The sequence below is a fragment of the Diabrotica virgifera genome, chromosome 7 (assembly GCF_917563875.1).
Source record: "Diabrotica virgifera virgifera chromosome 7, PGI_DIABVI_V3a".
Classification (NCBI taxonomy): Eukaryota; Metazoa; Arthropoda; class Insecta; order Coleoptera; family Chrysomelidae; genus Diabrotica; species Diabrotica virgifera.
The window spans coordinates 208,720,898-208,736,562 of record NC_065449.1 but is presented as its reverse complement, the minus strand read 5'-3'; the positions used below and the strand labels follow the sequence as shown (position 1 = coordinate 208,736,562).

At 33.9% G+C, this 15,665-nt stretch overlaps 1 protein-coding gene across 1 annotated transcript in view; it reads left to right on the top strand.

Moving 5' to 3' along the window:
• Positions 1-3,914, top strand: part of LOC114329996 (uncharacterized) — a 49,750-nt gene extending 45,836 nt beyond the window's left edge. Inside the window, exon 6 of the mRNA XM_028279289.2 lies at positions 3,702-3,914. Within this exon, the coding sequence (XP_028135090.2) occupies positions 3,702-3,833 (132 nt within the window). The 3' untranslated portion in view covers positions 3,834-3,914. The remainder of the gene's footprint in view (positions 1-3,701) is intronic.
• The last annotated feature ends 11,751 nt before the right edge of the window (positions 3,915-15,665 follow it).

The following is a 15,665-nucleotide window of genomic DNA, read 5'->3' as shown; positions in this document are numbered from 1 at the left end:
ATCTCCTTTCTTATGGATGGATGAGATATAAGCCATTTTCCATTCAGGAGGCACTGGATGTCCATTTAAGAATTCGACGAAGACTTTTGTTAGCATTCGAAATAGCTTAGCTGTTCCATTTTTAATCAGTTCTGCTGGAATACCTTCTGGACCGCAAGCTTTACCATTCTTTAAGCTTCTCACCGCTTTTATCAGACTTTCTACGTCGATATTTATATGTTCTCCTTCTATTTCTATACCTGGTGTAGCTATATTTTCTAGATATTCGCCTCGTTCTTCTGTTAACAATTTCTTATAGTGGTCCATCCATTTTTGTGACTGTATACAGTGTATGGGTACTTTTTCTTTATCATTCTTTTTTACGGAATTTATAAATCTCCAAGCTTCTGTGGTTTTCCTGCCACCTATATATGTGTTTATCTCCATACATTTGCGATCCCATAAATCGTTTTTCTCCTTTATAACAGTGTTTCGCACTGCTCGCTTTATTCTGTTGTACTCTATTCGATCTTCGTCATTTTTAGTATTTAACCATTTTTGGTAAAGCTTCTTCTTGGTCAAAACTAGTTCTTCTATTTCCTCGTTCCACCAGAGTTTATTGCTTTGTTTGGTTTTTGGTTGTTCTCCTAACACTTCTTTGGCACTTTTCTGCATTGCCCATAGCATGTTTTGATATAGTTCTGTTGTGTTTTCTAAATGCTCATTGAGATTTTGATCTAGTCTTCTTTGATACAGCTCTTTAGTACTTTCATGAATAAAGCTTTGAAGGTTATACTTAGGTTCTTTTATTTCTTCTAGTTGTTCTTCGATTTGATGTTCATTGCTTGTAATATAGGGAACTACAATCTTGCTTTTAACTAGAAAGTGATCAGAGTCGCAGCTTGCTCCTCTCATGACTCTAACATCATTTATTTTTAGCTCTGAAACTTGTTTCACAATGATGTAGTCGATGATTGATTTTAGATTAAGGGTTGGTTGCGTCCACGTAAATTTGTGTATACCTTTGTGTTTAAAGAAACCATTGGCAATTTTTAGTCTGTTGTTTTGACATACATAAATTAGTCTATTCCCATTATCGTTGCACGTATCTTCTCCGTAGAGGCCTACAATCTCACTATTGTTTTGGTGTCCAGTTCTGCTATTGAAATCACCAAGAATTATGACCTCTCGTGTATTACCGATCTCCTCAATTACGTCATTGAGCTTTTCAAAGAATTCATCCTTCCTGGCAACTGGTTCATCATTAGATGGAGCATACACCGCAATAATAGTGATTCTTTTTTGATGTAATGTTATATTCATTCGTAGCAGATTTTCGTTGATTGCTTCCCAATCTGTTATATGTTTTTTCCACTTGTGTTTGATGAGTATGGATACTCCTCTTTTGGCTCTTTCGTCTTTACGTACTCCACTATATAAGTGTATGTATTGTCCGTTTCTTTCTGAACCAACTCCTTTTTTCTTTGTTTCCGTGAGTACAACAATGTCTAATTTGATTTTTTCTACTTCCTTTATTATTATCTCAAGTTTCCCGGTTAGCGATTTGACATTCCAGGTTCCTATATTCATTGTCCTTTTCCGTAGCCGTTTTCGTCTTAAAATTTTCCTATCTACATTTCCGAGGCATGGTTTGGGTTTTTTGGTATGTTGTGTTTTTCCTAGTGCTGGAGAACCAGTCCAACGACTAAACCCCCAACTTGGAGGACCAGGATTTTCTGCCGGGGTTTCTTCCCCTCGATTTTATACTATCCCTAAAACCGTCGGGCTGCCACCTCCGCCCCCCAGACCGTTGTGAAGATCTTCTTCTCCGCCCTGGACGCCGTTGTGGACTTCATCCGTAACCCTGGACAAGGGACCCTTAGCAGGTACTAGTTTCCGGGTCATATATATTCTTATTATCCCAGTACAAAATAAAATCCAAAATAGCAAAAAAATTAAATTCTAATCTTCGCTCTTATTCGAAGGCAGCTCTTAAATTGGAAGCAATTGCTCAGTATTCGATTACAAATGTCACAAGCAATTCTTCAATTCAGAATCGCTCCTCGGTTGGCTTCGACTCACGTTGTCTCATGCCAATTGGTTTTCATTGACTGGGTTCGCTAGCTTAACCAGGGAGTCTAGTTAGCTCAGTTTGCTGCAGCTGCAAGACTGCCTGCTGTTCCTCGTTTGCTTTTATTTTATTTTATATTCTCGGCGGGCCACTTCTCTCCGCCTTCGCTGCTTCGGAGTGGGAAATAAATCGAACGTGCCTTGCCTTCACGTCGAAAAATCGAACCGTGTGCGCCTTCGGTATACACAGATAATTAGAATTCTTTAACAAAATATTGAATATATTGCCATTTCAATTTAGGCAAAAAAAAATAAATGAAAAGAATTCTCACAATCAATTTATTCTACCATAGACGACAGGTTTCGCGTTTCGCTTACTAAAATAATCAGTATTAGGGTGCTGTCTGGTACAATAGTTATTTTCCTAACAAGTGCAGAAAGTCATTCTTTTCCGCACGCGACTGCAGTTTGCCGAACGACGCGAAGCGGGAGTTCGGCAAGCAGTCGAGTGCGGAAAAAAGACTTTCTGCAAGAGTTACGAACAATATTTTTTCTAAGAGTCTTTAAAAAATTACCAAATTTAATCAATTAATTTAATTAAGATAAAAATTCCACACCTGTAATTTTGAACCAATCAAAATACGTTATTTTGACAGATCACCATGGCAACGGAGGTATTTTATCGGAAATTTTTTGCTCGTGGGGTACCCAACAGCGAATTATAGTGGAAATTTTTTGACGTTTACAATAACAGAACATTTTTGACAGACTGGTTTTTATTTGTTTACATAATTTAGTTTTGATTCATTTTCTATCACTTGTAGTTACTCAAAACTTATGTAAAATTGAAGAATATACTATTTTCTATCTTGAAATGGTATTCCCATGCAACTACAATGAGTAGAAATTACGAATTTGAAAGCCTAAATAATTGTTGACAAAGCTATGGCGCGCTATTAATCTGTTCATGCAGCTTTGGATTTTCAAATGCAAATTTGGTGTGGAATTTTCTTACCGAATACCACGCGAAGTCAAATTAATATCCGGAAATTTTTTTTTGATCATGAATATTTTTAGAAAATTTCCCTCGTCTGCGACTCGGGAAATTTTCAAAATATTCATGATCTCAAAAAAATTTCCGGAAATAATTTGACCTCTAGTGGTATTACTAGTGAAAATACATACACAAATTAATTCTTTGACAATGTTGTCAAAACCAAACTTTCAACATAATTAGTTAGCATGACGACGATATTGGTTTCCATGACGATGATTCAAAACGACTGTTATTACCTACCGATTTGACTTTCGAATATTATGTCAAAATAATTTTATTTCATCGAATTGTCGCGTTAATTTTATTAAAATAGGAACACAATAAGATATATTTGAAATAAATTAGTAAATAATATCTAAATATTAGTTTATTGCATGTATTATAATTACTTTAAGGCCATATTAACATATCTAAATTAACACGCGTGCGGAAAAGTGAAACTTTCTAAACTAAAATGCGTGCGCGAAAGTAGACATTTTTGCACGCTCGCAGAAAAAATATATAACAATTAGGCTAATATTATATGTGTACAGTTTTTTAAACAAAGTTTCTAGTCTATTAGTCAACTGTTGTTAAAGGTTTTAATCTTTTTTAGGAGTTATCTTTTTTAAGAAAGATTCACATACCATCCCTAGTTGAATCTTGGGAGACAGGAGACTACAGTTATATAAAACATCAGTTATTAGACAATGACGAAGTGGAGAATATTTATAATAAAATTTATTAACATAATTTCTTAATTTATAGTGGAAATTTCTGTAAACATAATAATAATGTAAGCAAAACTTCAATAAAATAAAATATTTTATACGTTTAATTTATACCGTGAATGTGGATGTCGTGCATGCTTGTTACGTTGATTTTGAAAAATCATTTGACAAAGTAAGCCATGAAAAATTAGTCCAAATTCTAAATGCAAAATACATAGACAAAAGGGACTTAAGAATAATAAAAAACCTTTACTGAAATCAAAGAGCACAAATTGTAACAGATAACGAACCCAGTCTAGAAGAAATCAGGAGAGAAATTAGGCAGGGATGTATTATGTCTCCATTATTATTTAAGGCATATAGTGAAGCTGTTTTTGAAGAAGTATTACTATCTCAATGTGAAGGAATAATATTTCACGGAAGATCTACGCAGATGATACCGCGATTATGGCAAGCTCTGCTGAACAGTTTCAATTACTACTAAACAAAACAGTTCCGTGAACATTTTTGGGCTAAAAATAAATATATAAAAATGACCAAATACATGACAAGCGCAAAGAAAACAAATATACAAACAAACATTAGGAAATGTACCGATAAAAAAGGTTAATAAATACAAATACCTAGGAACCTAGAATCCAAACAATGATGATCAAACAACAGAAATAAGGGCCAGAATAGAAATAGCAAGAAATGTGTTTGTGAAAATGAAAATAATTATCTACAAAAAAGACCTTAGATTAGAACTGAGAGTAAAAGCTCTGAGATGCTACGTGTTTTCGATGCAGCAATATGGACTTGAAAGCTGGACATTGAAGCAAGAACACATAAATAAGCTACAGCGCTACAGTCATTTGAAATGTGGTGTTACAGAAGGATGCCTAGAATAGCATGGACACAGAAGAAAACTAAAACGGAAGTATTGTGAGAAATGGGCAAAGAATACGAAATCATAAACAGTGTTCCGTTGTGTTCACGGAAACACATAAATAAAATAATATTAATAAAACGCACACAACTGTCAATAATATATTTATTTTTGGTAAAAAAGGCGTGCTTTGTTTACAGCTCGTAAGGGTTTGTTATTCTTTTGCCCAGTTTGAACCGGCTGGAGGCTGTGTATAGACTGAACTAGATCACAAACACTAATCTGTCATTATGTGGTTCTACCATATGGCCAGACAGGCGACAATTTATTAGATCTGGCGTGTTAAAAACTGAAAACGTTTCTGTGGTTAACAAGAAGTTGACATGAAGAGGGTGGCTAATCTGGTACCGTAATATACACACACCGGCACAAAAAACCGCCATCCTAAAAAATGGGTAATTTTTAATGTCTCGTATTTCCTAAACCTGATGTCCGATTTAAGTAATTCTTTTAATATGTTATAGCCTTATTCTTTAACAATATCGCTGTAATAATATTGTTGCTAGTCAGATACATTGTCATTGTATACAGTGTGTACGAATCAAACTGTGTTTTTTTCTCAAATTTTGGAACAGCCTGTGGAATGTTCTAGCTTTTATAAAATACTGAAATTAAAACCCAACTATAGCCTCAGGTTTTCTTAACATTCTGTTTTTTGATTCATTTGCTTATGTTGGATAATAAAAAAGTTGGGCACTTTAACAACTACCCCTGTTTTTCGTCAATACAGGGTGTTTTAAATAAGTACGGCAAACTTTAAGGGGTAATTCTGCATGATAAAATAATGACAGTTTACTTTATAGACGTATGCCCGCAAATGCTTCGTTTCCGATATAGGGGGTGTTGAAATTTTCTTACAAACTGACGATTTATTTATTGCTCTAAAACGGTTTGTGATATGCAAATGAAATTTGGTATATTTTAAGGGGTAGTTATTGCGCATTTTTTGGCATACAATTAAGAATTTTATATTTACCATTGGCGTGCATACGGGATATATCTAAAATGTTTATACCTGTATGCACGCCAATGGCGAATATAAAATTTTTAATTGTATGCCAAAAAGTGCGCAATAACTACCTCTTAAAATATACCAAAGTTAATTTGCATATCACAAACCGTTTTAGAGCAACAAATAAATCGTCAGTTTGTAAGAACAAATTCAACACCCCCTATATCGGAAACGAAGCATTTGCGGGCATATTTTTATAAAGCAAACTGTCATTATTTTATCATGCAGAATTACCTCTTAAAGTTTGCGTACTTATTTAAAAACACCCTGTATTGACGAAAAACAGGGGTAGTTGTTAAAGTGCCTAACTTTTTTATTATCCAACAAAAGCGAATGAATAAAAAAAAAGAATGTTAAGAAAATCTGAGGCTATAGTTGGATTTTAATTTTAGTATTTTATAAAAGTTAGAACATTCCACAGGGTGTTCCAAAATTTGAGAAAAAACACAGTTTGATTCGTACACCCTGTATACAATGACAATGTACCTGTCTAGCAACAATATTATTAGAACGATATTGGTAAATAATAAGGCTATAACATATTAAAAGAATTACTTAAATCGGACATCAGGTTTAGGAAATGCAAGATATTAAAAATGACCCATTTTTGGGGTGGCGGTTTTTTGTGCCGGTGTGTGTATTATGGAATTTGTGTTTCCCATGAAAAAGCCATTTTTATACATTCTGGTTTTGTATACGAGTATTATGAGCGAAACACATGTGAATTATAAATGACCCATATTATTTCGTTTAGAAAGGAAAGTTATTATTTACAGGGCCCCCGCCACCATATGTGCAAAGTGTGCAATGCACACGGGTGCCATCCTTTAGGGGCGCCAAAACTGAGGGTCAAAAATTGCAAAAATATTTACAAAAAAAAAATCAAAAAGCAAAAATTAATTTTAAAATAAAAGTTAAGAAATTAAATAGTTCAGTTTCACTTTGTTTGGATGACATTATTAGTCTTTCTATAGATATAAAATAAAAAATCCCGCTATAAAAATACTAAACACTTATTCCGTAGACAAAACTGTAGATAAGAAATACCTAACTAAATAACTATGCCCTGATTTCGTGGAAAAACTCTAAACATGTAAGTAGTAGTGTGTGGGCGCCGTGGACGGTAATTCTATCTCATCGATAAGCCAACGATTGTGTGACGCTCAAATGATAAATCGACAAGATTTGAAAATTACCCATCAAATATTTAATTAGACCGAGCTGTATCGTCGCCCACGTTAGCGAAATTATTCCGATTCGGTTTTTTGCACAAACTTACTAAAAAGAGGTCTTTTTAGTAAGTAAGGTATGCTTTATTGTCAAAAAATTTTACCAATTTATGGACAAAGCTTATACAAAATACAAAAATACAATAAAAAGCAAAAAATAATAAAAAACTACAAACAAACAAAACAAAAACAGAAACAGACACCAAGTAAATGGCGTGAGTTATACTACTTAAGATAATTTTATAGTTATTAAGTACACATTAAAAAATTAAAATTTTTGCAAACAATATGTATACAACGTCAGAGCAAAAAGAAGGCGAACAAGGAAAAGGGAAAGGGAAAGTAAATCAAAAGTTCTATGCCGCTGCAAATATGTACAAAAGTACTCGAAAGTAATAATCCTGCAAATCAATTTGCTGAATTCAAATCGTTTATAAAAAAGTCATTCACTGTATAAAAAGCTCTCTCGAGCAAATAAGCTTTCAAGGCCTTGCGAAAAGCGGGAAATGCTGTAATAGATTTGATGTTAGATGGCAGGTGATTGTGCATTTTTCTCGAATTGTATAGTATAGAGCACTTAACCAGCTCAGACCGTGGGGTTGGCAGATAAAGATTATGCTCCACGTTTCTAAGGGGATAGTTGTGAGTGGGTCTCTCTGGACCTTCTGATGCATGTTTGCGGATTAAACAAACGGATTCAAAAACAAACAAAGAAGGAAGAGTTAATATTTTAAATTTTTTAAAGAATTCTTGGCAATGAACTCTACGATTTAGTCTCAGGGAATAACGAAGAGCTCTCTTTTGTAGTTTAAAAATACGCTCAAACTGAGTCGCACAACACGTACCCCAGAATGGAAGGGCGTACCGAAGATGAGACTCAAAAAGGGCATAATAAACGGTCCTAGATGTTGACAAATTCATTTCCGTAGCAACTGATCTTAGCGCAAAACAAGCAGAACTTAATTTTTTGTGTAAGCCATCAATGTGCAAGTTCCATTTTAGAGACTTAGTCACAATAAGCCCTAAGAACTTCACCGATTCAACTACCTCTAGACTGTTGTTATTAAGTACTAAAGGTTGCATCATACTGTTGTAAGGTAGGACTTTGGTTTTAGAAACGTTAAATAACAGGAGATTCGAATCGCACCACGATTTAATGGTGACTAGGTCTGTAGCTATGGTATTGCGAAGATCCATAATATCCGTGTTATTCCAAGTAATACTAGTATCATCTGCAAAGAGACATATTTTACCTTTAATGTTAAGACTAGAGATACCATTTATGTATATCAGAAACAATATAGGGCCTAGAACTAAACCCTGAGGTACCCCACATTCTAATGGCATGCAAGAAGACGTCTTCGTGTCAACCCTTACAAACTGACTTATTTTATTAAGATATGATTTAAGCCATTTAAGAGCCATAGTGGTGTAATTTGTCAGTCAAGATGTTATGGTTTACACAATCGAATGCTTTAGAGAAATCACAAAAAATTGTTGCTGTAGAGTGATGGTTGTTTAGACTGGAGTAAACATAATCGAAAAGGAAGAACATAGCATCATTCGTGCATTTGTCACTCAGGAATCCAAACTGATGTGGAGTAAGCAATTTGTATTTCAACAGAAAAGATAAGATTCTATTTTTTACCAGACTTTTAATTATCTTCGACAACGTGGGCAGGAGTGCAATAGGGCGATAATTCGAAGCAAGATCTTTATCGCCTCCTTTGTGTATAGGAATAATTATCGCTGTCTTAAGGCAGCTTGGAAAAACTCCAGTTTCGAATGACCTGTTTATTAAGGTAGTAAGATGGTTTAAAGTGCAATCAGGTAGAGCAGTAAACATTTTAAGAGTGAGGCCGTCAGTCCCAGATGACGATTTATTTTTAATGTCATTTATTGTAGAGCGTAGTTCACCTAATAATATAAGTGTAAAAAAGAAACTATTTACATTCTTATGCGAAAGATATGAAATCAGATCCTGAGAAGGAGGTATAGTATTTGTTAAATTTTTTGCCACATTTACAAAGTAATTGTTCAGGGTCTCAGGAGAAGTCGGGATTGTGGTGGGAGAAGAAGTCTTATCTCTCAGTTCATTTACGATAGACGACGTTTCCTTAGCAACATTACCTGATTTAGCCAGCCTCGCATTATAATAAATTTCCTTGGCGGCCTTTATGACTTTATGGTAAATTTTCTTGTAAAGCCTAACGTAATCATGGAAGGATATGTTGTCCGAGAATTTTTTTAGGTACGATAATGAGCGCATGTTCTTTGCAGATATACGTAGACCTCTAGTTGACCAGGGTTTACGATGTTTAGTTTTGATGGGCCTAAGAGGAAAGGATTCGTATGCCAGACCAGACAATAGCTTTATGAATCTAGAAAACTCGATGTCGACATCAACAGAGCGGAAGTCCCAATCAGTTGTTTGACATAGGTGTTTAAATATTAGAAAATTCTGTTCTCCAAAGACACGGAACAATTTTCGTTGCGTGTTTTCACTATTATTATTTGATTTTAACCAAAATGTAGTCAATACTGCTTCATGATCAGAGAAACCTGAGTTGAAAACAGTACAGTCAGTAGAATTTGGAGCCAAAGACGATGCGACATAGTCAATGATACTAGATATGATACTAGAGCTAGTCAATGATACCAAAGGAATCAAAGATAGAATGAAGAGATTCTTGAGCAGCACACACACTGGAGTAGTCAATATTTAGATCGCCACATAGAATTAATTTACTTTTTGAAGGAATAGATTCTAGCAAGCTAAGTAGTTGTTGTAAGAAAATCTGCACATCCGCATCGGGAGTTTTATAAATACAAATAATATAGAGGTCAGAAGATTTCTGATAAATTATGTAGAATTCAAATACTTTTTCAATTAATAAATTATCAAATTTGGTCACTGCTGAAAAGTCATTTTGTGTAGATATAATCAAAGTACCCCCATGAGATAATCTACTCCTGTTAAATCAGGATATAATAGTGTAATTTTTAATAAACACAGGTTCATCAACATTTAACCAATGTTCAGTTATGGCAACAATCTCAGGAAAATTTAGCTCTTCTAGTAATAGAAGTAATTCATCAGTTTTGTGTCTTAAGGACTGAATGTTAATAAGAAATAAACTTAGCTTGCTATCGTCCAAATTGTCAGAAGGCGCTTGATCTTCTGTACGCGTCAATTTATTTAAAAAAAATTTTTGCTAGATGGGGAATTACTCGAAAAATATTTATTCTGACATTCCCTAATTTTCTGGAGTCGGAGGCGTGTCTCAGTGGAAAAGAAGGTTCCAAAAGCCGAAAGATCTGCTTCAACTTCAGCAGTACTAACACCATAAGCCTCATGGAATCTGTGATACAGCTTACGCATGGAATCCATTTTAACAAGTCCACGGGGATCCAGGCGGTACCTTGATATAAAAATTGTTTAAACAATTTTTTAAACAAATTCACAAAAATAATTTTTTCACTTCGTACAATTTTTTTAGATAATTTGGGTCATTCTAGCAAAAAAGGTCTCTTGTGATTTTTCTCTAAAAATGATTGTTGTCGAGTTATATGGCCATTTTCGCATTTTTCAAATCTTAAATCGCGTATAACTCGACAACAATCAATCTTAGAGAAAAATGACAAGGAACCATTTTTACTCAGAATGACCCAAGTTATTCCAACTGCTCTGAGAGCAGACAAAATCGTAGGCGGTTAGATGGGTGCGTATTTCGCGTTTTTTTTTAGAGACTTTTAACAGTTTGTGAAATGTTTCGGAGTTTTTATTTGAGAGATTTGTAGCAATTTATGAAGTGAAGCTTATTTTTATAAGTATGTCTCATTTAATAATTTCCTAATGGTTTTTTATCACAATTTTGAAGTATCCTTCTTCTTGTCTTCTTTTAAATATTGCGCCTTTTTCTAATCTTGGAGCACGTGACATTTCAAACATTTCTGCGTCCTCTATTTGCTCTGCCAGCATGTATTTTAACAATAATTGTTTTCGTTTAATAATAATATTAATAGATATTGTCCATCTACCCGTTAGTCGTCTGTCCGTAAACACAAGTTCTTCGTCATTGTACCAGGTAGAATTACAGATGAAATGTCGAACGAAAGCTTATGATCCAAGGATGGTACTTAATGTGAGAAATTTGACCCAGGACTTCCGATTTTAGAAATGTAACCGGAAGTACTGTTTCAAAGTCGCCGGAATAGTACAAGCGCTATATTAAGATTTACTATGGTGTTGCAATGGTGTTATTTGTTCCTATTTTGTTTTATTTCAAACACCTACCTACCTACCTCAAAAAAAAAAATAAAAAACATTATCAAAATGTCTTAAGTGGCGCCAAAATCCTTTTTTGCACACAGGGGCCAGTAGTTCTTACGGGGGCCCTGATTATTTAAAATTGAAAATTAAAAAAATAGTAAAATAGTAATTGAAGCGTGTCGCCACAAAACAATAAAAATAAGAAAGTTTGAATATCTGGGACACGTAATGAGGGGACAGCAATATCAATTGCTAAGGCTGGTAATACAGGGAAAGATAAGAAGAGGAAGGAGTGTGAAAGAAAGAACACTGTCATGGTTGAACAATTTAAAGAACTGGTTTAAATGCAGTTCTATAGAATTCTTCAGAGCAGAGCGGTAGTTAGAGTAAAAATTAGGGATGATGATATCTAACCTCCAATTGGGAGACGGTACTTAAAGAAGAAGGACATGTTGAAATATGTACAAAACTAATAATAGGTGCGTTCGCGGGTACAGTTGACAAATTGTCGCCGACAATTTCTAATCTCATTTAATATAAATAATACCGTTAATAGATAAATATACAAGGTATATTTACTTTTAATTAATATTAATAACTAATTATTAAATTATACTAGGTAAATATACCTTGTATATTTATCTATTAACGATATTAATTATATCATTTTAAAGTGCGCATGCGTTTTGCTGCTAATTTGTCGCCGACTAGTCATCGACAGGCTCCCGCGAACGCACCTGTTACACATATGTAGTACATACTGCCTGTCTGGTGTAATTGCGGAGTGGATCAAGTATATCTGCGGTTATCACAGCCGGTTCCAAGAATGGATAAAATGTGGAGAGTGATTGGCAAGCTTAACAACATACCAATCGTAAAATCTAAACTGCTCAAAGAAACAAAGTGAATCATGGGAACCGAATTGATAATATAAAGAAGACTACGATAAGAAATAAGAACAAAAAAACATCCAAAACCTAGATGAGAGTTACTGCATGAAACATTAGATTGCTGAACACAAGAGACTAAGGTTCGATTTCTCATACCTGAGTTAATCTACAGTTCAATTGACTGGGGTTCATACTTGAACTTGGTTTTGTCTGGAAATGCAATTCTCATTGTCAGTTCACGTTCTGACACCTTAACTATTAGCTTTCAAGAAATTCCAAAAGATGGCAAAAGGTAAAACTGTCGTCATTTTGTATGACGGTGTTATGCTGTTTCTGAATAGTTAGTTCTTCTTCTTCTTCTACGGCACTACAGCCCAAATTGAGCCTTGGCCTCCTTTATTTTTTGCCTCCACCCTTGCCTGCCTGTGGCTGCTCTTCTCCATACACGGACTCCTAAAAGGGCTTGTGCGTCGCTGTTTACTCTGTCTTCCCAGCGCTTTCGTGGCTTCCCAACCGGTCTCTTTCCTTGCATTCTAGCATTCAGTGCTCGTTTTGGTAGCCTATCCTCTCCCATTCTTATCACATGTCCGGCCCATTGCAATCTTTGTAATCTAATGAAGTCTGACAGGGGCGTTTCCTTATAAAGTTGATAAAGCTCGTTGTTGTATCGACTTCTGAAGATTCCGTTTTCCCTCACAGGTCCTAGTATTCTCCTAAGTACTTTCCTTTCGAATGTGTCGAGTTTGTTTTTGGATGTTTCTTTCAGCACCCAGACTTCACTGCCATAGCATGTTATTGGTCGAATTAAGGTTTTATAGATTCTCATCTTTGTATTTCGGTGGACACTTTTTGACCAAAATATATGGGAGAGGGCAAAATAAGCTCTGTTTGCCTGCGTTATTCTCTTCCTTATTTCTCCATCTTCTGATCCGTCGGCATATATTTCTACTCCCAGGTATGTAAACTTTTCAACCGTTTCAATGTCATCTTCATGTATAATGTTTTCTGGGACTATATTTCTTCTCGTCTGAGTCATTATTTTTGTTTTTTCTGTGTTAATTTCCAGACCTAGCATTTTTGTTTGTGTTTTTAACTCTGCATAATATGTTTCCTGTGCTCCTGTTGATGTTCTACTCATAATATTAATATCATCAGCATAAGCGGCTAGTTGAACCGTTCGGTTGGTCAGTAGATTTCCTCGTCCGAATAGTTAGTTAGAAAAGTTAAATATAAGTATTCTTAGTCAAACAGTCATTTTAATAATTATAAATAAATTTAATAAAAATAAAAGTAATGTTATCGTTTATCGTTATGCTTAATATAACATAATAGGTTATATTTATAGTATGACAGCGTTTCATCTCAAGTTGCAATAATGCAACGCATGCGTAATACTTGAAATCATCTGAACTATAGGTTCTGAACGGCCGAATATCAGCGTTCAAGCTGTACGTAGTTTAAACAGCCATCGGTTGAACGTGAATTAAGAAAGACGATTTTAACTTTATACTGACGGCCACTAGAAATTCAGGTTAAACTGGAGTTGAACTCGATATGAGAAATCGGACCTAATAAATATCCCAAGTGCCAAAAGAGAAACAAATAAACATATTGAGATCAACAGGAAACAAAAAGAAGAATCTAAATAAGGCGAATCTACATTGTAGTATCAAAACAAAACAAGGGTCTAAGAGGGTGTAGCCTTACCAATAAATCAACCATGTCAAATCAGATCAAAGGGTGTCAATATGTATCAGAAAGGATTGTAACAACAAAGATAAGAATGGGGATGGCAGACCTGAATATCATGGGAGTATCCGGCCTAGATAAAATAACAAGTCTCAAACAACAAGGGAAATATTTGATGACGAATTACAACAAGTAGTAGACTAAGTCCGGGGAAAGATATAATAATACGGGGGCATTTTACGCACGAATTGGCGACCAAATTATACACGTGATTATAGACCAGGGTAATAAGCTGGAAATAGACCATGTTCGGGACACTTAAAGATCCAGGTAGCTGACTACTTTTTTAGTTATTATAGACCTATAGGAATAAAACCTACCTGTTTCCTGCCTAAAGTCGATTTTTTCGATTTTTTGAACCCCATTCAAAAGCTAAACAGTTGACATAAAACTACAAAATTTAGTTTTAGAACATTGCAAGACCTTCAAAATGCCGATTTTTGAAAGTTAAAAAGTTAATCTGTTGCTACGCAAACTGCAAAATAAGTGAAAATCGTGATTTGTTAATAACTTTTACTAAAACTACTTTAGAACTTTAGGGTTTCACCCAAAGTTGTGTATTGGGGTACATAACAAACCCTTAAAATTTGAGACCGATCCATTAATTAGTTTAAAAGTTATTCTATTTGTTTATCTCAGAGACCTTTATTTTGCAATAACATGAGACAGAAAATAATGAAGATAAGGCAATTCTGAAATGTCAAATGAAAGTAGAAAAGTGATACTATCAAAATGTACTAAAAAAAGATAAAACAATTATCTAATATAGTCAAAAATAGTAATGCCAAATTTTTGAAATTTTGTAGTTTATAAACATTTAGAACAACTTTAAAAATATTGTCCGTAGAAAAAATCATTTTACATATTCGAAAAGTTGGTATTCTACACGAATTTTAAAAATGCTGTTCAGTTGGAGACTAGTCGTGGTAAGTGAAGAGGGAGCTGAGAGCCGACAAATGCACGAGTTCAAAAACTAAAAAAGGCAACTTAAAACTACTATCATTTTTTATATCTCGGGATCTACTGAATATATTTTGATCTTTCTTTTTTTAATGTGTATGTAATTTTTCTGTACATTACAGATATGTAATTTGTCTATTTGCAATTTGACATTTATTAATTAATAAACAATCTAATTTGTTTAAACAATTTTTGAATAAATAATTTTTTCCCAAAAATCCAAGTTTTTAATCAGACTATCATTATTAATCGTAGAAAAAGTTAAGTTATACTTTAATATATAAATTATCTTCAATAAATAATTATCTAATAAAAATAATTTATTTATTAAAGTGAACTTTAAAGTTTTGTATGATCATTAATGATACTATGATTAAAAAAATAGATTTTTGTAAAAAAATATGTTTTCAAGAATTGTTTAAACAAATTAGACTGATTATTATTAAATAAATTTATAAACAAATTGCATATTTGTAATGTACGTAGAAATTACATACAAATTAAAAAAAGAAAGATGAAAATCCATTGAGTTGATCCGGAGATACAGGAAATTGTATTAGTTTGAAATTGCTTTTTTGGTATATTAACTCGGTGGATTCGTAGGTTCCCCCTAGTAACCATTTGAACTACAATTTTGAAAAATCGTAGAGGGTGCTGTGAAGACACAATGTTTATGAAAATTTTTTAGCAAAAAATACAAATTCCATTATTTAAAATGGCATCAATGAAATTCCTTAATTATTATAAACAAATTAGCTGTGAATTAAAAAAAAATAAATGGCTAACTTTGTCCCTAATGAACCCAGGC